General features: G+C 30.9%; 2 protein-coding genes across 5 annotated transcripts in view; one reads left to right on the top strand and one right to left on the bottom strand.

Annotated features, from left to right (window-relative positions):
* LOC126757400 (C3 and PZP-like alpha-2-macroglobulin domain-containing protein 8) overlaps positions 1-26,888 on the bottom strand; it is a 185,511-nt gene that overhangs the window by 9,091 nt on the left and 149,532 nt on the right. The window lies entirely within an intron of this gene.
* Positions 1-26,888, top strand: part of LOC126757391 (trehalase) — a 48,177-nt gene that overhangs the window by 202 nt on the left and 21,087 nt on the right. For 3 of the 4 annotated variants that reach the window (XM_050471266.1, XM_050471265.1, XM_050471267.1), the window contains exon 2: positions 4,858-5,005. In XM_050471266.1, coding sequence (XP_050327223.1) covers positions 4,858-5,005 — 148 coding nt within the window. Of the gene's footprint in view, positions 1-4,602; positions 4,740-4,857; positions 5,006-26,888 lie in introns of those variants that run through there. The other variant, XM_050471269.1, reaches the window with a different exon arrangement.

Consider the following 26,888-nt stretch of genomic DNA (forward strand, 5'->3'; position numbering starts at 1 on the left):
GTGTGCTGGAGCTTTTCCGGCGAGCTTTTTTACACAGAATAACACAGGGTGTCAAAAGTACTTTTGTTTATATTAATTTGTATATGCTTGAATGTGTGTGTGAATTATGTGTGGATACAACCAACTGTTTACATTTCAATACAGTAACAGCAGAGTTATTTTTTTTCACGATGTGAATCGAGGGGCGTGTACTTTAAACAATGCTGCTTTTATATAATCCTGGGACACAAATAAATGAAAAGTTTGTGCAAAAATGCCATTTTGCCACGCTCAAATTTGATCCGGATTATATTATTATATTATTGCTCATTCCTGGTATTACCTTCAAAATAGGCTCCAGAGCCAATTATAGCAATTTTCCATACACTTATTATATAGAAAGCCTCGGATGGAATGGCTTTTAGTGCGCTATGCGCTAGATTATTCGACAGTATCGAAGTCATATATATAAACCCTTTCTTGTTACTTGTCATGATGCGTTTCATGAATTTAGAGTACTCAGCTACGTTGTCAAGCATCCATAATAATAATCCTTAAGAGAATTTGAGAGCATATGCTATCTCTCTGATGACAACAGGACGATTTTCTTAACGTTTTTGATATATTCTTTATTAATAGATCATTCGCGACCTTCACTGAATGCTTTATGTCACTCAGATTTAATGGTGAAAATCGGCAGGAAAATTTTTCTCGTGATAAACAATCAGCTGTCAAATACAAAATCTAACAATCTTTGGATGTATATTTTTATCGTTTCAGTTCCCTGTAGTCCAAGTAAAATTTGATCAGATAGGCATTTTTTATATTAAGTAAACATTTTCTCTGACTATTTAAAAAAAATATTTATTTAAAAAATATGCTTACATAAATTTAAAAATTTTAATAATATCGAATATTTTGAAATAGCTTGATTTGATTTTAGGTTATACAAATATACAATATTTTTTATATAGTAATTTTCATATTATAACTATTTTTTAAATAATCATACAAATATATTGTAAAACATTTATTTTGTGCAGTGTAAAATTTTGCTTACTGTCAATTTTTTTCAATGTAAGCGCATTTTTGTTTGCTTTTGCTACGAATGCGTGTAAGACATTCGTGTATATGTAAGTGTATGGGAGGGACGAGCCCCCATCTTTGATACTTGTGCATACGAAAATTGGCGTCTCTGTGTGTGCGCATAAGTATGTGAATCTGAAGACCTACGTGTACAAATATATGTATGTATATTTAATATATTTATATGTATGTTTTAATATATTTATTTGTATGCTCAAAAATAAATAAAAATATTTGTAGTACATATGTATGTATGTATGTATAAAAAAAAATTGGAAACAATATTGACTTAGCTGTTTTTTAGCATTGGAAAATTTATCCACTCAACTAGAATTTTTTCCATTTTAGCTTTTCTCCTTCTGTTAACGAAAAGCAAATAAATTCTCCCGCATTGTTATGTGGCGATCACTCAAAGTATGGGCCACACACCGAGTAATATAGACGCAACGGAGGCACGCATTCGTCCAGCAATAGTAAATACATATGTAAGTGCATTGGACGCTGCTTCGTTTTTTATTCGTGCAGCGTCATCATAATGCGCATATACTTTCAAATGGTATGGAATTATATACGATTCCAGTTACACAAAAACATTTATCTTTATAAATAAATATGTTTAGGCCTTCATGCTTTCAAACATGTGCTCGTATTTCCATATTTGTGTATGTGTGTACGCATATTTGTATATTTTGTTTGCTCTCTACGTGGAAAGTCAACGTATTCGCTAAGATACCGGTTCTCTAAAGGTCAAAATTGTATATAATTCCTTTTCAGTGTTGTCGCTCACACTCAATTCATTTCCTTTATATGGATACATATGGGTGTATTTGTGCATATGTGTGCATATTTGTTTTTTTGCTTGTAGCTGCGTGCTCTCTGAATCTTTATTTAATCTGTTGGCTCGACTAACACGGATTAAATCAATGGCATTTGCGAATACGTTGACTTCTTAATTGACTAAGTGAGATATCCTATCTATATATGCACATACATATACACATATGTTGTTATGGAAGAAGCTGGCTGGGGTAGACATATAGGAATATTATATGTATGTTTTTGTGTTTATCTGGAGGCACACGCAAACGTCTTCACACATGCACAGGAGTCAAGCACTTAAATCCGGTCAACAAGTTGCCGGCAGTCAAGCATTATGAGTAAATTACAATTTCCGCTAAATATTTACGCGCTCCTATTAAAAACGACACCATAACAAGCGAGCGACAGTGATCTCGGTGTAGAGTAATTTGCATCAATTTAAAAGATTTTTATTAAATTAAAGTACATAGCCATGGACACAGGTATATACAGACATTAGTGAGTGGATATATGGGATTTTATGCTAGAATATATACATATGTATATGTACATACTATTTAAAAAAAATAAATTTTAATAGTAAAGCATTTCCACCAACACACTAATTTTCGCAGTTTAAGATAATGTTTTTGTTTTTCAACTTTTTTTTCAATAACATATTTTTGTTTTTATTTCATTTGCTATCGTTAATGTTCTAGTGTTTATGAGCTGACTGTTATTTGCGACATAAATGTGTGAATAAGCTTTAATAGAATATATTAGATGCTCTTTGCGAACTTACTAATTCGACATATCCAGCTGGTATAAGCTTTAGCTAAGCATATGCGTGTGTGTGTGTGTGGTACTCATATATGTACATATTTGCACATTTGCGCTAATCGCACTCATTAATATCTATGATTTTCTTTGTAATTGAGTACATACATATGTTGACGTGTCTTTATTAGAGACTCTCCGCTTCTATGCTCAATCGCACTCCCAGTGTTAAGTATGTATAAGGAGCCCAATAAGAAATTTGAATCAATTAATTTTTGATAAAATATTATAAATATTTTTTATGTAGCTGCATAAGTATACTATTTACAAACCGGCATTTCCTTCAATTTCTAGCGAAGTTTGCATTCCGCACAAAAGTTCAGCTAAATGCTAGATTTTTATTCAACGGATTTGGCTTTTAAAAATCTCTTTTTTTGCGAATTTATTTCTTAAATATGGGTTGAGTAATTTTATTCGGATCTTTTGTACATTATTGAGCACACTTTTAACAATATAGGGTATTGTTTTCGTCAGTTTTTTTAGTTTATAAACGTTTTTCTCATAACTACATTTTCAAAGTTCGTGTTCACTGTCAGTTCAAAACAACTTGGCCTATTCATTTCAAACTTTGTACACATTTTTGAAATATAAAATACCTCCCCCCATCGTTTAGTAAATTAATTTTTTTACATTAATGGTATTTACTACCCACAAAATGGCGGAATTTTTTAGTGGTAAATAACAATTTTAACTTTAAATGGCCGCCAAAAATGTTTAAATGAAAAAAATTATCAGAGAACGATGGAGGAAAGATTTAATTATAATTTGACTAATTTTTCTTGGTTTTTTTTATTTTCGGATAATTTCCAGCCGAGTTATGGTGAACAGGGCAAAGTGTTTTTTTTTCAAGGCATTGCGACGGCTCATGCTTCAATATTTTTGCATGAAAAAAATTCCCTATGTTGTCAAAAGTTTGCTCAATAATGTACAAAAGGTTCGAATAAAATTACTCAATCCATATACATATGTATGTATGTATGTATAAGAAATAAATTCGCAAGAAATGTATTTTTTATCTTAAAAACCTTAGCAACAACCCCCAATAAAAAGTCGTTGTTTGTGAAAAATGTTACACTTCAGCATTATAAACTCGTATAAACTAGTAAAAATCGAAGAATTCACTATTAGAGCCTCACAAAACGACGCGTATCTCAAATACTAATGCCATTAACAGTACTACCAACTTACAGAAAAATTACCGTTTCGAAAAACATGCGAATTATAAATTAAAAATTCACCTTTCAACTTAATCACAGGTACATTATATAAAGGGAAATTTTTTTGAACATTATGAGGTTGAACAATCACATTTTTTATATAACATGGTTATACTCCCATAACCTAAAAATAAATGCTATCACATTTGGCGCTGTCAAGGTGGTGAAATGTGTAAGTAAAATGCCTATAAATCTATAAAAACTTTAATTTGAATTTCGAAAGGAAAAAAATATGTTCCCATCGCCCATATGTATGTCAAATTTGGGCCAAATCACCTGAACGCGACTTCATTTTCTTACTGGTATGTACAAAACGGTGCGTGATTTCTCACTGAAACACTAAAAACACTAAACATTCGATATGGAATTTGCTCACCTATACATCCATCAACATATGTACATACATATGCTCTCTCGCTGCATGCGGTGGAGACCTCAATCACTCGCAGAGAATGGATATCACAAAAGTTAATGGCAATGTGTTCACATGGGTTTCTGTGCATGTGTAGTAGTAAACGTCAAAGAGTTGATAAAGTCTCGCTAAAAACGTATGTATAAATATATGTTTGCTGCAGTTACATCGCAGCGATCACAACGGATCTTAACCAGTGATCAAACAGTTGTTGAACAAATATAAGCGTTGAATCGACGCGTCGTTAAGTTGGCAAAAGGAAAAGGAAAACATTTTGAGATAAACTAAAACAAAAAGCAGAAGTGCTTACGCAAAACTCCTTGCAGACGTCACACTACTGCTGCCGATATTTGCCTATATAGGTTGAAAAAATACAATAAACGGATGTGTTTCACTTTGCTACAAAGCAGGTATTGACAGCGCGAGTGTTAAACTTTGAAATTGTTACAAATTTATTATAATTATAATGACATAAACATAATGACAGTTTAGTGACTTTTGCTTTCTACTTTTTGCTTAATTTTGCAGTTGAAACAATTGGTGTGAATTTGTTAAACAAAAACTTGGCGCTAGCCTTGCGTAGATTGCCGTTATTTTATAAAAGTGAACGGATCAGTTACTTTAGCCACAAACGCAAACGTAACCAGCTGAATCAATTGAACATGAAGAACGAAGGGTAAGTGTTACTAAAAATTTGCCATAAAAGATTAAACTCTTACGTACACACGGTTATGTATGAAATTTATAAATGAACAGTGTAACGAATTGTGTTATTGTGCTAAAATATATAATAATTGCATAATTATATTATTGTATACGCTTGAACTTAGTTCGTGTTTACCTCAAAGTCACACAAAGTACATACCAACTCGTAGCGCTAAGTTAGCAACAGTTTCGCATTGTTGTTATTTGCATTTTTGTAATATAAAATTTGTATATCAGACGTCTGTTTTTTGCAGAAAATGAAAATTTGCAAATTCATATTAACCTCAAAATGGTATGTGGAAAGAGTAAAGAATGAATAAAACGTGAAAAGCGAAATATATGTACGCGGTCATATGAGTATATTGAAACAAATACATATGTATGTACGTAAATAGGTATCTATGCACAGTGGCTGCAATTAAAGAACGGACCAAAATTTTCTGAAGAAAATATAATTGTTTCGTAGGTGGTATTTCAAGTTTTATTTAAACTGTTTAACATAATAACCGAACTCAGTAGCGTATGCAAAGTTTTTGGAAATTTAAATTTTGTGCATGAATGAAGTCAAAACCAATAATTATTAAAGAATAATTGCTATAAACAGGATTACGAACTTTTCAGTAAAATAATTTTGGATTATAAATTATATTTTAAATTTTTAATTGCAATTTTGGACATAAAAATTTAATTTAAAAATTTTAGTGCCGATTTTAGAATTAAATATAAATTGTAAAATAATTTCTGATAATCGTTACAAGCAGGATTGCGAATTTTTTAGTATAAAAATTTTGGATTAAAAATTAAATTTTAAATTTTTAAATTACATTTCAAATTTTTAATAGCAATTTTCTGCAAAAAAAAATAATTTTACAATTTTAATTCCCCTTTTGGAATTAAATATAAGTTCTAGCACAACTTCTGCTTTCATTTTTAATTATTAAATACGGAATACCATTTTTTTTATCGTTGAACCAAAAAAATTTTGGGTTAAAAATTAGATTTTTAATTTTTAATTGCAATTTTCGGCTAAAAAAAACTAATTTTACAATTTTAGTTCCCCTTTTGGAATTAAATACAATTTCTAAAACAATTTCTGCTTTCATTTTTAATTATTAAGTACGGAGTACCAATTTTTTATCGCTGAACCATATATTTAAAACTGGGAATTTCGGTTTTTTTACATTAATTTTTTTTAATCCTATTTTAAAGTGTTTAGAAATTCAAAAAATATTTAAATTTAATTTAATAAAAATATTTTTAATTTAAAAATGTTTGGAATTACAAAAAATGCTTTGCTGCAAAGGTTAATTATATATTTTTTATGCAGTATTTGCAACCCTGGTTATGATATGGCCAACTAATTGGCTAAATAGTCAGTTGAAATCTCTGCTCGAATCAGCAAGCATACTATTTTTAATATCTAATTTAGTTTTTCTTCATGATATACATATTTTTTAAAATTATATATTTTGTTAGACATGCATTTTTTCATAGTTGAAATTCAGAGGTTATGTGTGAATTCGTTTTTCAAATCGACTGTATGTATAGTCAAACAGGTTACAGCTACGAAGTGTTATTGTTTACTGTAATCACACGACTTTACTGCAAATTGAACTTTGAAATTAAACTTAAATCTTAGCCTTGGATATATTTTATTTATGCGAAGTCTATTTTGGAGAATATTTGCAGGTATAATAAATACACTTCATAGGTGTTGTTCCTGAAACCACATATACCCTTTTATATATTTATTTTGATATTGATCAGCCAGTATGAATGGCAGATGACTGTTAGATGCCATAGTTGTCCGATCAGAACAAATGGTATAAATATCTTGCCTTCCACTGAAATATATCTGATTCTATTGTAAATGACGAGGAAGTACCATCCTTTAGACAAATATAAATAAACTTTTTAGTTTATATCCATAGACAAAAGCCGGTACTAGTAAAACAATAACACCTCTTATTATACCATTGGCATAAAATATTTCAAATTAATTCTTAACCTAAAAATAACGTTAAAAATACCTAATCCACTCAATTTCACTAATTTATTTCTTAAAAATTATACTTAAGTAAAATTCGACCGATTTTTTATAAGCACCACCGTATGTACTTTCATCCACGCATACTTATATTTTCGCGAGAAAGCACTCACGTTCACAAATATAACAACAAATACTACAACAGCTGTTGTGTGATATCTCACACGCTCTCACGAGCGATATAAACGGGTTCTTTCGCCTATTTAGCCTTTTATTGTACATGGGAATGCCATTACTGATATTGGGTTGTATGAATCAAGCAACAACTACAAATACAAGGTCCACGTTTGTTAACACACCTCCAAATTGTGTGGCGTATACAGTTTGTGCTCGTGCTTATTTTATTGTCGACGACGACGACGACGCTTAAACCGCTAGATAACAAACGTGCATTTCACAATTGATTTGCCGTATTATGGCAGACAATCATATTTATACATACATATGTACATATATCGGCGCAACCATTATTTAGGTGAGCATATATTTGCTATATGTAAGGAAAATTGTGTTTGAACGAGGCGGCTTCTTTCAATTTTTTGCTAACGATGACGCATTCATCGTTTTGTTTTGCTTTGCTGTTGATGTTCGCCAGTGTGTGTGCTGTGGATATGCACAAGTGCACGCACACCAGCGCAAAGATCACCTTGGAAGGTCAAAATGGCTTGTGTAAGCAAGTACTTAAAAATTATCGGAAAAGTCTCGAGAGTGTCTGAAGTAACTATAATCCTAAAACAAAATTGTTCATTAAAAAAATTCAATAAAAATGTAAATAGTTGGATTGAGCTAAGCGCTAATTCAATACACATATTGTTGCGATTACGAGCACTTAATGAACTTAATACAAAGTAATCTAGGTAGGTGTTAACAAATTGAAAATATTTAGTTAAATGTATTAAATTATTAAATGTATAAGCCTATCTAAATTATTCCATGTAAATCCCATTTTATCTTTAAGTCAAAATTGATTGTGTGCGATAACATTCTAATTGAAGTTTGCATTGATTATTACCCTACTAACGATGTAGTTGAAATGTGATATCTTTTTTGGAATGATTTGAGCATAGACTGTCGACAAATAGCGGTAGAGCAATTTGTAGAACACATTTTTGGCAAAAAATGGTTTGAACTCCTCGGTTTTCTTGTTGAACTTAAGAGTCGATTGGATTTACTATTTATTTGTTCCAGACGCACTCACACTATTTAAGAAGTATTGAACTGACAAAATTGCCATTTCTACAAACAACAACAAATCAATAGTAATATCACCACATCAAGCTGTCGGTATGTGAGCACTTGTTAGCTTCTCGATGAACATTTCCGCTTTTTTCTGATTTCGAAAAGTAAGCGTTTTTCTCGTTGATAAAACCATGAAGATGATAAAGTGCTTCAGTACAAAGGCAAATTTCTTCGACCTTTGTTTTTAAATAACTGTTTGAGCCATATACAATGCCTTCATACCCTGGACAGGGTGATGATAATAAGTTCACCACGAAGTTTGTAACACTCAGAGCCAAACGTCGGAGATCCTATAAAGTAAACATTGTGACAAACAGTACCCGGACATTCGTATTTTGTCTATAATGTCTCTTGCGGAAAAATGTCAAAAAGTGGTCGACCAAAATGGTACATATTTGTTTATTTATTTATTATTATAAATATAAAAAAATAAGTTAAAATTTGATTAGAAATACGAAAAGCTTTTTTCGACTACCCAATATTTAATTATTCATCAATATTTATTTTGTCGTCTTCAGAGTAATCCCCACTAAATATAGTACACCTATGCCAACAATTTTTCCAGTTCTCGAAACACCTTACATAAGCACTATTTGGGAACTCCTTCAGCGAATTTTGTTTTATTTCGTTGATCGACTAAAAACGGGTTCCATTCCGATGATTGTTGACTTGTTTACATGTCAAGCTCATAAACCCCTGTCTCATCGGCAGTTATAATGCTCTCTATGAATGTGGGATTGGAATTCTCACGATCAGAATTTAGCTTTACCAGGACGAGTCGAGCAAGAATGCGTTTCAAACTCAAAATATCCACCAAAATCTTTCGAACGGACTCGCGAAAGATGTCGAGCTCTCTTGTCATCTCTCTAACACTTGCCAGACGATATTTAAGCACCATATTCTTCACTTTTTTACTATTTTAATCAGTTGAAGAGGTCGAAGTTCGTCCAGAACGAGGCATGTCTTCAACGATCTCTCGACCGTCTTTAAAGGCTTTATTCCACTCGTAGGCTTTGTTTTTGATAAAACTGAATACCCGTAGGTCTTTTCGAACGCTTCCGCACACGTACTTTGATTAGAAGTACATAATTGAGACAATTCATACATGATCACTATATACATAGCTGTCATACAAACTGATCGATCAAATTTATGTCATTTTATGGAAAACCTTTTTACTCGCCAAGATACATATCTTCACCAAATCAATTGATCAAAATCAATTTGCTTTTTCAATTTTATAATATTTGAATTGCTTATAAATGGCATTTAAGATAATATTTTCTGCAAATGAATTGCATTGTTATGTTCCGCAAATTTTTAAAAGGCTTTAACAGTTTTAATATAACATGTGACTTAGGAAGTAAATACATATATACAGATATTATTTGCTTCTTGGAATTATTTTATGAGTTTGATAACTTAAAAAGCTGTTAAAGACATTATACATACATCGTTGTACATACATACATAAGTTTATATGTATGTGCCGCCATTTTTTTAAATGAAACATTTATAGACGAGCCCACTTGACTATAAAGCGACTTATCTACTTCTGTAATGGTATCAGTTTTATAAATAACTACTTAATTACTATAATGCCATAATATTTGTCCACATAACAGTTTTTATAAAGCACATTCTAGCATTCTTACTATTTATTGTCACTTTAGAGAGACCTGACACGTTTGGTTATAAAAACTAATGTACACATGTAAATACATATATGTATATGCATATATAGTACTACCCATCCATATACGTATACATACATATATGTATGTGTGTATATGGATAGGTATGTAGTTAGGTTATAAATTTTTGCATCGACAACAGAAAATGAATGCTGTCATTGGAAGTCATACAAGTGTGGAGATAACAAGCGATCGTCATACATGCATACATACATACATACATACATAAAAGCGCACATACATATGTGCATACTTACACGCAATTTTCTCGAAATATATGTGTGTAAGTGTTTGAATGGGTGGGCGCGTGTGTTTTACAGTCAAACGCATGTGTGTGTTTTACCGTTGGTTGGTTTTGTTTGTATGCGTATGTTTTGCCCACAGCCTAAAAATATGCAACAGCTTGTATTTAAAGCTACACTACACTTGCGCTTCAAGCCGTTTTTTATGAATGCTTAATTACATAAGTTAATACAACAATGCGATTATTTGATAGGTTAAATAATTATTTTATAAAGCAATAAAAATCTAATGATTTTCTCTCAAATACAGTAAATGAAAATTTGCCACTGTTATGAATTTAATCATTTAACTAAATATTATTTTTTAAATCAATCAAAATTTAATGATAAATTCACGTTTATTTCGTTTTATTAAAAAAATTTTTTAATAATTTAAAAAAATTTAAAAATTAATTTTTTTTTGATAACGAAATTAAAATTGAACTAAAGTACATTTCGTTTTGTTAAAAAAATATTAAAAATTTAAAACTAATTTTTTTTATAAAATAATGAAAATAAAATAATTAAACTTAAGTATACATATTTCGTTTCATAAAAAGATTTAATTCTTTTCCTAATCAATCAAAATATTATAATTAAAATTACGATTATTTCGTTCCATAAAAAAAATTTATTATTTTCTTAATCAAACAAAATATAATAAAGTTATACTTCGTTTCATTAAAAAAAATTTGAAAATTAAAAAAAAATATTGAAAATTTAAAAAATATTTTTTTTTTAATGAATCAAAATAAAATAATTGAAATAAGGTATATTTCGTTTAATTAAAAAAATTAATTTTTTCCAAATCATTATGAATAAAATTTTTTTATAAAATAATGAAAATAAAATAATTAAACTTAAGTATATTTCGTTTCATAAAATGATTTAATTCTTTTCCTAATCAATCAAAATATTATAATTAAAATTACGATTATTTCGTTCCAAAAAAAATTATCTGTTTTCTAAATCAAGCAAAATATAATGACTAGAATTATATTTCGTTTCATTAAAACAAAAATATTGGAAATTAAAAAAAAAAATAATTTTTTTTTATTTTGATTCATTAAAAAAAACATATTGAAAATTTAAAAAATATTTTATTTTGATTCATTAAAAAAAATATTTTTTTAATTTTCAATATTTTTATTTAATGAATCAAAATATAATAATTGAAATAAGGTACATTTCGTTTAATAAAAAAAAATTAGTTGTTCAATTGTCATTCCGAATAAAGTAGGTTTTAATAATTTAATAAAAAAAAATTAAAATTATGCATATTTTGCATAACATCAAAATAGAGATTTCCAAATATTTTTAATATTTTTTGCGCGTATTAAAACCTAAATAATAACAGTAAATAACGAAATGTTATTTTTAACACTTGAAACACTGAAACTAAACTAACTAAAAGGATCTGCCTCTAACTTTCATATTATTTTAAGCGGAGAGCACATCACAGGAGAGCACTCATGTGAGCCAAAACATAATATTAATACAAAACAAGTTAATTTCAGCTGCACTGAAGCTACAATCCGCTTTACAAAAGATTCCTTACGAGATCCTGATTTTGATCGGTCAGTTTGTATGACAGCTACGTGTTATAGTTATCCGATCTGAACAATTTCTTCGGAGATTACACCATTGTCTTAGACAACAACCCATGCCAAATTTTGAGAATAAATCTCATAAAAAAAAAAAAAAATGTTTCATACAAGTACTTAATTTTGATCGGTCAGTTTCTAAGGCAGCTATATGCTATAGTGATGCGATATCGACCAATCCAACAAATGAGCAACTACTTTGAGTGAAGAGAACGTCTTCAAAATTTCAGTTTGATATCTCAAAAACTGAGGGACTATTTCGCGTATATACAGATGGGCAGTAAGACAGTTGCTACACTTTGCAACCAGCCTAAGGTTGCTTCCGCTGTAATATATGCAATTTATATAATACAAACCTGCTCTTAATTGTTGTATTTATTTCAAAATTAATTACTTTTATACTACTTAGTAAAAACAACTACAGCCAAAGCAACAAAACACTAATAAATAACAAAGCACCTTATAAGCAGCAAATGAGTACATTTAGACCTAAATAATTATTTGTAATATCAGGTTGAAAATATATATAAAACCGCAGTGTGTGGCATGTAACACCTGACAGCAATCTGGTAGCTTATATTTCATATATACATATGTATGTATGTATTGCCATTTCTACATTATTTCCTCTGCGCTGAACTCGTCGTCGTTAAAAAAAAACCCCTCTGCTGGCGCACAGTCATAGATTGCAAACCTCAAGTTCATTTGAAACGAGCCCCCTTTCTATTATACTCGTTCACTTGTACGCAGTTGGAATAATGAATATGTAGAATAGAATGTGTGTTTGTGCATATGTATGTATGTACTTGCATAGACATTTAGGTGTATGAATTATTTATGCAAATTAGCTAATATTAGCGCTCTAGCAAGTTCAAAAACGTGTTTAAATGAATATTTATTCAGATATGTATGTATGTACGTATGCATGTTTGTTTTATTTTAATATTATTTTAATTCCGCTAATATGCTAAACAGTGCTGAAAGTCAAGTTTTAACTAAAGAATTAATTATAATTAAAGAAATGTTAGTACATCTGCGCAAATACAATCTTAGTTAGCGTTTAGCTTATTGGGTACATTAGGGTAGGGAGAAATATTTGAGGTTGTATATTTTTTAAAAGCAAAATGGTTTTTGTGAATTAAGAAACAAAAATATAATAATGTTTCTTATTTGAAATTTTAAGGGTATATTGGGTAGTCGAAAAAGTATTTTCGTATTTTGTCAATAGATGTCGTTGCAGTCGTCCAGTGCAACCAATTACATTGAGTCATACCATATAGTGTTGGAAAGGTGAGATTTTAAACTTCATTTAATAAAAAAATAAAATTCGGAGAAGTTCAAAAAATGTTACAATTAAATATTTATATACATATATTTTAAGAATAAAAGAATTAATTGATGAAAAAAATTAAATATTTATGTAGTAAGATGAACAACAAGTGCTGCAAAGATTTCGGACTTCTTCGTAATTCCTATGAGAAGATATTGTTCGTTAATCTATTCTTCCTCTTCTTTGCTGGCGTAGACGCGATTGCAGCCGAATTTACAACAGCGTACCATTTGTTTTTCCTTTTCGCTGTATGGCGCCAAATGGAGATTCCAAGTGTAGCAAGGTCCTTCTCCACTTAGTCTTTCTAAAGGTCTTCCTCTTCCTCTGCGTTGGAGTGTTCTCGTACATTCGGACGACATGACCTAGCCAACTTAGCCGCTGTCTCTTAATTCGCTGAACTACATACATATGTCTATGTCGTCGTATATCTCGTACAGCTCATCGTTCCATCGAATGTGATGTTCGCAGTTGCCAATGCGCATAGAACCATAAACTTTCCGCAAAACCTTTCTCTCGAAAACTCATAACGCCGACCCATCAGATGTTGTCATCGTCCATGCCTCTGCACCATATAGCAGGATGGGAATAATGAGTGACTTATAGAGTCTGGTCTTTGTTCGTCGAGAAAGAACTTTACTTCTCAATTGCCTACTCAGTGGGAAGCACCTGTTGGCAAGAGTTATTCTGCGTTGGTTTTCAAGGCTTGTTTTTGGTGTTAATGTTGGTTCCAAGATAGGTGTATGATTGTGCTGAGCGACATACTTCAGAAGGCTTTAACTCAAAAACCATTGCAGATATCGATTTAAAATTTTAGTATGTTATTTTTTTTTTTAAATTTCACACGTTGCGGATTTAAGTGTGCCCTTTAAGTATTTTATATTATACAAGTACATACATATATATATGCATATTTACATATGTATGTAAGCATATTATTTCTTAAACATATAAAAATGTATTTTTTGCGAATGCGTCGAATACGTGATTAAAATACAAAATTAGGCGGCAAGAATATAAAAAAGGTATTTCCTACAACAGGCGATCGACAAAAATAAATATAAAAAATATTTTAAAAATTCTCAAAACCACAAGTCTGAAGTTCCGCGCAAATTTCCTGGAAAATTTTGTGCAAGTGCCTCCCAAAATTTAATGTTTATGCTTTTTACAATCTATATGCGACTGATACTAGTATATTTATAGAAGTATGTATATTTAAGCATATTTATAAGTACTCACATAATGCCATTTATTTAATAATTCATTAAACGACTCTCATTGGCTTCACAGCTAAGCACAGCTCGAGCTCAAGGTTATGTGACCATTCTCGCTGTGTTTATCTTTAGTTGTTGTGATTATAAAAGAAAACTCGTATTTTTTATTATTCTTTTATCAATTAAAAAAATAGAAATATTTAAAATGTTCTTGCAGAACACGATTATTTATGAGCGCCAACATCGACTCTGCACGAGACAAAAATTTATGCAAACTTTTATGGAACCACTTATATAAATGATCATACATACTACATACATACACATCCATATGTATGCTACATGTGAGCTTAGCGCATATGTACATTATCACACCATTTCTCATATGAAACTCATGACGCAGTTGCACACGTGAATGCACACACCGGTGAATGGCGAAAAGACAAATAATACAGTAATTAATGCATGGCATAAAGTTGCCAGTAGGAAAAATTGAACGTAATTTTGATTTGTTACTAGTTAATGGGTTTTACTACTTAACGATCCAAACAGAGTTCTTCTTCTTTACTGGCGTAGACACTGCTTACACGATTATAGCCGAGTTAACAACAGTCGTTTCTTCTTTTTGCAACGTAGCGCCAGGACCTTCTCCACCTGGTCTTTGCAACGGAGTGGAGGTCTTCCTCTTCCTCCGCTTCCCCCGGCGGGTACTGCGTCGAATACTTTCAGAACTGTAGTGTTTTCGTCCATACGTAGGACATGACCAGCCAGCGCAGCCGCTGTCTCTTGATTCGCTGAACTATATCAATGTCTTCGTATATCTCATACAGCTCATCGTTCCATCGAATGCGGTTGCCAATGCGCAAAAGACCGTAAACCTTTCGCAGAACCTTTCTCTCGAAAACTCTTAAGGTCGACTCATCAGATGTTGTCATCGTCCCTGCCTCTGCACCGTACATATAGCAGGACGGCAATGATGAGTGACTTGTAGAGTTAGGTTTTTGTTCGTCGAGAGAGAACTTTACTTCTCAATTGCCTACTCCGTCCAAAGTAGCACCTGTTGGTAAGAGTTATTCTGCTGTTGAATTGGATTTAGAGGCTGACATTGTTGTTGCTGTTAATGCTGGTTCCTAATTAGACGAAAATATCTACAACTTCAAGGTTATGACTGTCAACAGTGACGTGGGAGCCGAGTGCGACGACTGTCTGATGACAGGACAATTTCGCCTTGCCCTCGTTCACTGCCAGACCCATCTGCTTCGCTTCCTTATCCAATTTGGAGAAATCAGAACTAACGGCGCGGATGTTATGGCCAATGATATCAATATCATCGGCGTACGCCAGTAGCTGTACACTCTTACAGAAGATTGTACCTGCTCGATTAAGTTCTGCAGCTCGAATTATTTTCTCCAAGAGCAGATTGAAGAAATCGCACGAAAGGGAGCCGCCTTGTCTGAAACCTCGCTTGGTATCGAACGGCTCGGAGAGGTCCTCCCCGATTATGACGGAGCTTTTGCTATTGCTCAACGACAGTTTACACAGCCACATTAGTTTTGCGAGGATACCAAATTCAGACAACGCGGCATAAAGGAAGCTCCTTTTCATGCTGTCGAAAGCATTTTTGAAATCGACGAAGAGGTGGTGTGTGTCAATTCTCTTCTCACGGGTCTTTTTCAAGATTTGGATAAAGCCACACTGATAAGGTCCAATCAATTTGTTGATGGTGGGCTTTAATCTTTCACACAACATGCTCGATAGAACCTTATATGCGATGTTTAGGAGACATCTCATGGTAGTTGGCGCAGATTGTGGGGTCTCTCTTTTTGTGGATTACTCATTCGACAAATAAAATAAGTGGTTACTTATATGACCTTGAACGATTACTCCCTTGCTGATCCCTAATACTTGCATTTTTAATTCAAACTCAGAAGCACGCTGCGTTTTTGCGATTCAGCATTTAAAATCCCTTCACGCGTATGAACACACTTTCCTCCTGACTTTGCATACCATATTTCCATCATCAACATTACAATTTGTTGTCCTGCAAATTGCGCTTTAATGTCACCGCCTGCAATTAGCGATCAAATGAGATGTCAAATTATTAATTATAACGACAAAAAAAGGAAAAGCTGCAAGAAATATGCAAAGTCAACCGGATCGCAATCATTTCGTGCATAGCGTGATCGGTTTATTTGAGTTGTACAAACACATATCGTGACATTATAACCAGAAATATTAGATGCAAAGCGACGATAGCGCCATATATTTATCCAGCTGCCAAGAAATGTTCAGACCTTGAATAAGAGTGTGTGGAACTTAAGTAATTTTCTTTTTTTGCAGTCTGTCTGTAGATTGTCATTTTGCATTTAGCAATGCAATTATTAGTTGTAACATGTAACAAATGAATTGTGCATTGTATTAGCTGCTAAAAGCATATTTCCCAGTATATCTATATGTACAATTTCTTTCACACAATAAACTAAATTACTTTAGCAAACATCATAAAAGCCAAATGTACAGCCCTGACTCGTTAGAATGTTGTAAGCTAAGTCTGGCAAGGTTCTTTATACGAATACAGATTATTTCGTTTTAATAACTTAGTGAGAGTTAAACGATTGACGGAAAAACAAGTTCTTGATACGAACCGTTATGATTCTACGAGAGTGTTAGACGAACATTTTTGAAAATGTTATATTATTCCTTTGATGTTTACTCTACTTTTGCTCCGAGGTATTAATTACACAGCTTAAATTGGACAGAGAGTTTAAAATTTCTGGTACGCTTCAAGGGGTTACATGGGTTTCCTCGAATAAAAAACTTTTTTTTTAAACAATCTTTCACATATAAAAAATTAAATATTTTATTATAATTTTTTATTGTTGCGAACATACGCTGTTAATAAAGAAATTCTGAAATTTTTGGAAAAAAAATTTTAAACTTGGCCATTGCGACCGCATTTCCGGTGACTTCTCGAAAAAAAGATGCCCCTGCATTGGCAGGATAACTCCATACAGGATCATCCAAAGAAAAAAATGCGTGTTTTAGATAAAACCTTAATTTAAAACTTGGGCGAAGAAAAAAAAACTGAAAATTTTCAGATATTCTTCCAAAAAAAAATTAAAATTTCAGTGAAAATTTCCCGACACTTTCTTTTTTCAAATAATTGTAATCGAAAAAAAGTCCTTCATCCAAGTCTTTAAGAATTGCATCTCAAAAACCTGTGTAAAATTTCATGAAGATCGGTTGAGTAGTTCTTGAGCAAACTTGCCAACGGACTACAAAAACACAGTTTCGAGAAAAGTGCACTTAGGCTAGCTAACTTCGAGAAAACAAGTTCTCAAGGCTGTATCTACGAAACAATTACTCGAATCAATTTGAAAATGTTGAACAATATTCTAGACGTGTTATAGAGTTTAAGAAGAAAAAATAAAAAATATCGATTTTTTAAAACCCGTAAACCCATGTCACCCCTTAATTCTTCAAAATTGCGGTATGCATAAAACACAAAGTAGCTACGCTTGTAATATCTGAAAATCTAAATGTATGCCATTTCCATCCATACAATGAAGGCACTACTCTCCAGGAGTTAGTTCATAATATTTGTAAAATTTCAACAAAATCCTTCGAATATATTTCGGTTTCAAACTTGTAGAACCCTTGTTTTGTCAGATAACATCAAGAATCTAACGCCAAACATAGGTCAACATGGAAACACTACAATAGATCTCGTCTAAACACAATACATCTCGTTCATAAAGGTCCTTTCCACATATCCCTATAGAAATTATTGGTACAGTCAACACTGTTTAAATTATTATATTTTTTAAGATTTTTTTTTACAATTTTGCGCGTAAACTGAATTTTATTAATATGTACTGGTGATTAAATTCAAATCTAAACTAAAAACCAGTTTGAGTTCTTACAGTGAAGTTTACTGTTTTTTCCAAAAATTTCAGAATTTCTTTGTTAATAGTGTATATTTGTAAAAATAAAAAATTCTGATAAAATATTTAATTTTTTATAAGAGAAAAAATTTGATGGAAAAAATGCTGATTTTTAGCCGAGGAAACCCACGTAACCCCTTAATTAAGAATAAAGAAGAAAGCTAAAAAATACAAATACAAAAAATAAAATATTTGCACAAATATATAATCACATGTACTTATTCATAGGAATATTATACTTCCAAATTTTCAACATATTTTCTACGCTTCGCTAAACACGTATTAATTTGCATGATCTATCGCAAGTAAAATAACAAAAAATATCTCAGAAAATTCCCTGTTGTATAAGAATGAGGCGCAAAGAAAAAGCTAAGTAAAATTTTACTTAAAAAAATTAAACAATATAAAATTTTAATTTTGGTTGCTCCCAGTGGCGTAGCTACAACTTCGGGCGCCCGGGGCCAAGGATGTACATGCTGCCCCCCTCTATCTACCTACCTATAAGTTTCATGAGGTGGTTCGAACAAAAGTGAAATTTTACAAAATATTTTCGATATTAAGTATATAAAAATTAGGAACTAGAAGCCACGCACATTCTGAAGTTCCAAAATTTTCACCATACGGTTTTTGAGGAAATTGATAGTAAATTTACAAGACATCTTATTAAAAGCCATAGAAAAAACCCATTTTCGCCCTATATCTTGTACACTTTTGACACAATTTTCAGGAATTTTTGCCCGAATTGGAGTTTTTAAATACAATTTTTGAAAATTTGGAGAAATAAAAGTATTTGTTACATTCAAAACATAGGGTAACTGTTAGAGTGACACGTCGCTAGGCAAAGCTAAAAAGGTGCATCTTTAAGTTCTATCACTATTTTTAAGAAATAATAAGCCAAAAGATATAAGACAAATTCAAAGACTGAAGAGGATTCGAGTAAAAATTAATATTTTTCATTGTTATTCAGATTATTACATTGTGAGTGTACAACTCGCGACTTGGCTCTCACGTCACTGTTGACAGTCATAACTTTGAAGTTGTAGATAATTTCGTCTATTTAGGAACCAGCATTAACAGCACTAATAATGTCAGCCTGGAAATCCAACGCAGGATTGCTCTTGCCAACAGGTGCTACTTCGGACTGAGTAGGCAATTGAAAAGTAAAGTCCTCTCTCGACGAACAAAAGCTAAACTCTATAAGTCGCTCATAATTCCCGTCCTGCTATATGGTGCAGAGGCATGGGCGATGACAGCAACCGATGAGTCGACGTTACGAGTTTTCGAGAGAAAAATTCTGCGAAAGATTTATGGTCCTTTGCACATTGGCCACGGCGAATATCGCATCCGATGGAACGATGAGCTGTACGAGATATATGACGACATTGACATAGTTCAGCGAATTAAAAGGCAGCGGCTACGCTGGCTAGGTCATGTTGTCCGGATGGATGAAAACACTCCAGCTCTGAAAGTATTCGACGCAGTACCCGCCGGGGAAGCAGAGGAAGAGGAAGAATCCACTCCGTTGGAAGGACCAAGTGGAGAAGGACCTGGCTTCGCTTGGAATATCCAATTGGCGCCACGCAGCGAAAAAGAAGAAACGACTGGCGCGCTGTTGTTAACTCGGCTATAATCGCGTAAGCGGTGTCTACGCCAATTAAGAAGAAGAAGAGTGTTCAACTCTTTATCTTTTATAATAAATTTTGTAAAAAAAATTGTTGAAGTATTTTTCTGAATATTAAAAAACAGCGAAAATCGTTTTGCCGCCCCCAAGACGTTGCGCCCGGGGCGACGGCCCCCTTCGCCCCTCCCTAGCTACGCCACTGTTTGCTCCGAAACTACAATATTCCCTGCACAGGTGCTCTATTTGCGGCAAAAACGGTATAAAAAGATCTTTATCTTGATTTTGATCGATAAGTTTGAATGACAGCTATTTGCTATAGTAGTTCGATCTGAACAAATATATTCACAGATTTTAGCGCTACCTTGGATAACAATTCGTGTTAAATTTAGTGAAGATACTTTGTCAAATAAAATAGGTTTCCATACAAGCACTTGATTTCGATCGATCAGTTTTGAATGACAGCTTTAAGCAGCTTCTTTGGCAGATAAGGACATGTGTATCGCGTATATACAGACAGTCGGACTGAGCGACTAACATGGCTTACAATAACCTTTTAAGTTCTCTCTAATATCATTAGATCATTGCTGAGGAAAAGTGAGGTTAGACGACTAGTTCATCAAGCTGATCACTTCTATATTTTATAGGGACTCCAACATTTCCTTCTGTCAATTACACACTTGGTGGCATTTAAAATAATAGCAGCCTAACCTCACTTTTTCTTTACAATGATTTGGCGTAGTCGAAAAAGTATTATCGTATTTTTTCATTAGATGTCATTGCAGTCGTATATCTCCAGTGCTACCAATCACATCGTGTCGTACCATATAGTATTGGAAAGGTGAGATTAAATTTAAATTAGGGGAAGTTGAAAAAAAGTTACAGCTGTTCAAAAATTAATGAAAATAATGAAGAAATTCGCTACATTTTGAAATTTTTTTTATAATATAAGGCTTTTTCGACTACCCCATATAATGATATCAGAAAGAACTTAAAAAGTTATTGTAAACATCTTTTTTACTGTGTTCATACACGATTTAAAGAAAATCTTAATCAAACACTCTAATACACCATTATTTTCTTTTTAAATAGTTTGAGGCTTTCATTAGGTATTTTGCAGCTTTTCTATATTCTCTGTATTAACTAACTAATATTTTTCGATTCTTAAAGACGTTTTATGTCAGAGATTTTTCCTGAGTCTTTTACACGAATCTAGATATCATATAACATTGATTAATATTAAATAACATTCATGTTTTTTAAATTAAATTAACTGTTAAGAATTTGTTTATGTCAGCTTTCTGAAACACTCCAGATATCAATGTCGCACTTGACGTTTTATCGGCAATTGTAGGTATATTGCGCGCTTAATTTCCGTTATCTCTGTATTATTGTGCTCTGAAAGTGCTCATGTACTCCTAATATTAGTTTAGGAGTAATATATCATGATGTCATAGATGTACTACTTGACTATAAAATATAAAATTGACATTTCATTATGAATTTTAATGGAAAAGTAAATGATTACACTGTGTTAAATTAATAAATATGTACATATATATGTATGTAGAGAGGTACGCATAATGGTTATAATTGGCATAAACATTGTTATGGAAGACACGTCTAATAACTAACATAATACATAGTGTGACGCATTCCTCTTTGGTAGATGTAGATGATTCACAGATTATAATGCTATCGGCGACTGACAGATATGCTTTATAAGGGGACCCTTTGGAGATAATAAGCCTTGCTAAATAATGCTGGTTATACATTATGCGACCCTATAATGTGTAACCAGCATTCTTCAGCGAGGGTTACTACTGCAAAAAGTTCCCTCATAAAGCATATCTATAACGTGCAACCAGCGTTCTTATCATGCTTTTGAATATTTTTCACAAAAAAAACTCAACTTTAGCGCCACTTTGTCCTTGTGTTTATCAACACACGTCCTTGTATATTTTATCATCGCAAAACGTTTCAATTGTTTGTCAATTTCATCGAAAGTTCAAAAATTAAGTAAATTTGCTTACACTCAACAATCACTGCTCCTCTGGTTTGACGACATTACGCTGGAGTGCCTCTCATATTAAATGTGCTCTTGGCCAGAATTTGAGCGGAAATTCACAAGTGGCTGCGTTTAAGGGCCTTGAAGATTTCCACTAAATATTGTTTGCAAATTTAAACAAATTGATTAGAGAACTTTCTGAAGTTACTGTTATCAACCTATATTTATTATTTGCATGAAAAAGTCACAAATTATATATGAAAGCGTTTGAGGGTCAATAGAGTTGTATATTTCACATAAAATATCCTTTCATATGAAGCTTTAAGTGAAAGTTACAATTTTTACGTGATTTCCGTATATGTATTTTGAAAGCTTTGGTTATAAAAACTTTTAGAAACTACAGTTTGTCTTCGAAATCAGTTACTCGACTTGAATGCAAATTTTTAGAAATAAAGAAATGGAGTTTAAAAGAGGCCTAACCACCGTCGAAAGCACAGAAAGCTTTCTTGTGATTTTTTTTCGAACACGGATTAGACGAAATTAAATACTCTTGACTTGAAGACCAATATTTCTCTCGTCTGTGCTTTTTCTTCAAATTCCGAATACGCCAAAAGCTTTTTTGTGCTTTCTCTTCAAATACAGATTAGACGAAATTAAATACTCTTGACTTGAAGCCCAACCTTTTTTCAGTTAAATTTTAAAATTAAAGAAAGGAAGTTTAAAAGAGTTCGATAAAATTAGACTAACCTCATCGAAAGCACCGAAAGCTTTTTTGTGATTGCTCTTCAAATACAGATTAGTTGAAATTAAATACTCTCGTTTAGAAAAAAAACTGAAGAAAGCTTTTTAGAAACCAAAGAAAAGTTGTAGCTTTTACATGACTAAAAGCCCTAGAAACAAAAATATGAAATTTAAGTTAAAGGCAAGTATTTTCTCAATTATACATACTTACATACTAAAAGGGAAATTTTTAACACTAAAAATGAAAGTTCGAAGAGCGCGCAAAAATATAACGAATCAGCATCAAAAGTACAAAAAGCTTTTGGGATACAAAAGCTTCTCTTCAAATACAGTTTTAATAAATTAAATAACTCGTGATTAGAAAATCTTGAATTTTATTTCATTTTCAGTATTTTCATTATGATCAGTCAAGAGCTTTGTAAATTAAAGCACTGAATATAATTACTCATGATTGGGAAAGCTTTTAATAAAGCTCCACTGTTCCTTTTTACACTTTTTCGTTCAAGTACTGTATAAATTAGTTTATATCGACTTCAGATGTTTATAGAAGCGTGTTTTCTAAGCACTCTCTTCTCACTTCTCACTTCTGAATAAAATTAAGCAGTTTACTTAAAAATTAGCCACTGTGCAAAGATAACATTTCACATATATTTTGTTGTGAATTTTTCAAAAACAAAACAAAAAAAGTACACAAAAAATAGAAAAAAATTTTATTATTTTATAAGTGTTCGGAAATAAAACAAAAATATTAATTAATATAGAGCATAGACTACAACGCAAAGTTAAAGTAAACGCAGAGAGAGAGAGCACAAATTTCATTATCAGAATCGTAGGAGAGTTTTGTGTTTTCAGAATGTATGAAAAATTTACACAAACAAATCTTAAGAGTTAGTGAGCGATTATTGTCAATTTTATGAAATATAAACAAATACAATAAAATACTTATGACTGTAGTACTTGCTCCTTACTTACATACAAGTACATACATACATACAGATGTACAAACGTACATGCATAGTTAAATATTTCCCAGGCATGGGCAATCGACCGAGCAACATTTGCATTGTATTTTAAAAATGTATACGGTAACTTCAGATCAGTTCGACATTTGATTTCGACCGGTAAACAACAAACAGACAGACAAATAAAAATGTAGAAATACAATTTTCACAAAACAATTAAATAATTGTTGCCCTGATAATCAAAATGAAATAAATCTATAAATAACAAAAAAAAATTAAAATAGCGCGCACACGCACATATGTATTTGTAATTAAAATAATACTGCGTGAATGCGTTAATCGCAGGAATAATCAGTCAGCTTATGCAAGTGATAATAGGTGACCGCGCCAATCGTTCGCAATTAACCCTTTGACCGTTTTTGGAGTTCGCGCAAAAAAAGTGATAAGCGCGTGCATCGCAAGTGCAACTCTGTTTGCAAACTTGTAAATTAATGAAATAAGTGCGGTCATAGTGCGCGAAGGGCTCACTGACTGTGTATATAGGAATTAGAAAGCGTTGCCACAGTCCTTGATTAATGATTATTATAATATTAGCTGTGTTTGTGTTCTAACCGCATTTAATTGCGGTGTGGATCAATCTTTTTATGCTCAGCTATTTCAAGAAGGGGGTTCACTTGACTGCATTTTTTCTAGGATTTTTTATGTGAAAACGTGACTTAAATATACTGTATGTGTAAATATATACATATGTATGTTCTGCACTGATTTATATTTGTATAGTTTAGTTTATCACAGAAGTTGTGAAATGTAATAGTTTAACAATTATTTACTGCGTAAATTTTCAATTTTTGTTTCAATAATTGCTAAAATATGAATTAAAATGGAATTAATTTAATAAATTATAAATTTTAAATAATTAATAAAAATTTAAATAACTTTTTCAATTGTAAATATTGCGTATTTATGTAAATACATTTTGTTAGAAATCTATTAAAAAATCTTTTTTTTTCATTAAAGATTTCTTACAAAACATTAAAATTCTTTTATAGAATAGTATAAAATTAATTTTCTTTTAGCTTCACGAATGTTTTTTTTTCGTCAAACTCATCAAAAAATCTTGCTTTTATATAAATAAAGTATTTTTCATGAAAAAAATAAATTTAATTATAAAATTATAAGAAATTAAATAATGAATAAAACTTTAAATAACTTTATTTATTTTCGAACATTGTAGAATTAAATAAAAATTTAAAAACATATTACAAAATGGTCAAAAATTCTTATCAATTAAATAAATATTGTTAAAAAAATTAAAACTGCTTTAAAGAGTAGTATAAAATAATTTTTTTTAGCTCCACGTAAGCTTTTTGTTTGTTTTATAAATAAAATATTTTTCATAAAAAAAAATAAAATAAAATTAAATTAGATTTTAAAATATAAATTTATCAAAATTTTTTTCTTTCAAAAAATTCTTTTTTCTTTTAAAAAATATTTTTGAGAAAAAATTAAAATTTTATTATTGAATAGCATACAATAAACTTTATTTTAGCTCTACGATCACCAAATTCATCAAAAATCCGTTTTTGTGTAAACAAAACATTTTTGATACAAAATTTAAATTAATAAATTTACATACATATGTATGTATGTATTGTATATATGATGAATATGATATTTATTTTTTAGCTTTGCGTATATTATATCAGTAAAAATCTAAAAAAAAATTTTTTAATTCAACTCAAATTCTTTTTTTAAAGATAATATTTTTAATAAAAGATAAATTAAATGATGTTAAATTATAAAAAAATATATAAAATTAAATTTTTTAAACCTCACAAATGTTTTCTATACGAAATTAAAATTATATCTTAGCTTCTCAAATATTTTTTCACAAAAACAAAATTCTCTTTTTAAAAAAGTACCTTTAACAAAAAAATTAATATATATGTACATACATACATACATATGTATATACAAAATAATAAAAACTATTTTTTTTTAACTTGTCAAATATTTTTTCACAAAGAAGTTAAACAAAAATACTTTTTGTAAAAAAATATATATTTTTGTAAATAAAATATTTTTAATAAAAAAATTAAACAAAAATTCCTATTTTTAGATAAAATATTTAAAAAATAAATAAAATTAAACGATTTTAAATATGTTTTTTTTATGAAATTTATAATTTTAGTTTCTCGAATATTTAAATAAAAATTTTTTAATAAATCATCTTTTTAAATAAAATATTTTTAATAAAAAAAATTAAAGTTATATACAAAATAATATACAGTTTTTTTTAAGCTTCTCGAGTATTTTTTCACTAACAAATTAAAACAACATTCCTTATTTTAAATAAAATTTTTTTAATGAAATTAAATTGTGTTGTTATAGAAAAATATTAAATATTTTTTTTTTTAATTTCATAAGTTTCAAAAAATTGTTTAAAATTCCACAAAAATTACTTGAAATAAACTTATTTATTTTGAAACTTTTTTTTAATACATTACTGTAAATAATTAAAGCAATTAAAATACAATTACTACTGTTAAGAATATTTTCTTATTAGAATTTTCTTAACTAGTTTCAATATTTGCCCCCTATACTTCCAACGATATTTCCCATACAAAAAATTTAAATACACAGTATACATACATACACAAGCTTCGACGCTATAGAAATATGAGGAAGTACAAAATTTGTGTGCAATATTTATCTCTTCTGACGCAGGCGCAAACATTTACGTTACAAATTAACGAAACATTTAGTTTCAACAATATTGTACTTTTACATGTGAATGTCTAAAGTCTCACAACTCGAAATCGCGATTTTTCAGTGGGTGCAAGTTTTTGCAAAAGCAAATAATGCAAGATAATTGCACCTTAAGTCGACGTCAAAAGATGTGCGAGCAAGCACTTTTTAATCATTTACAAATATCTGAACTTATTGCTGAATACGAGTACTAGCTTCATAAACTCTAGTCTAGGTGTATACTCAGCTTTAGCACTGTTTGAAATACAATGAGAATCACTGGAGTGCATTGCTCGCAAACAAGTTGTGAAATTATTTGCAACAATTAAGAGTTATGTATGTAAAGTTAATTGCTAATAAATTTGTATGAGTATATTTTGTAAATAGTCTAAAGGGTTAATAACAAACTCTGATTTGACTACTACTA

Source organism: Bactrocera neohumeralis, chromosome 4 (genome assembly GCF_024586455.1).
Source record: "Bactrocera neohumeralis isolate Rockhampton chromosome 4, APGP_CSIRO_Bneo_wtdbg2-racon-allhic-juicebox.fasta_v2, whole genome shotgun sequence".
Taxonomy (NCBI): domain Eukaryota; kingdom Metazoa; phylum Arthropoda; class Insecta; order Diptera; family Tephritidae; genus Bactrocera; species Bactrocera neohumeralis.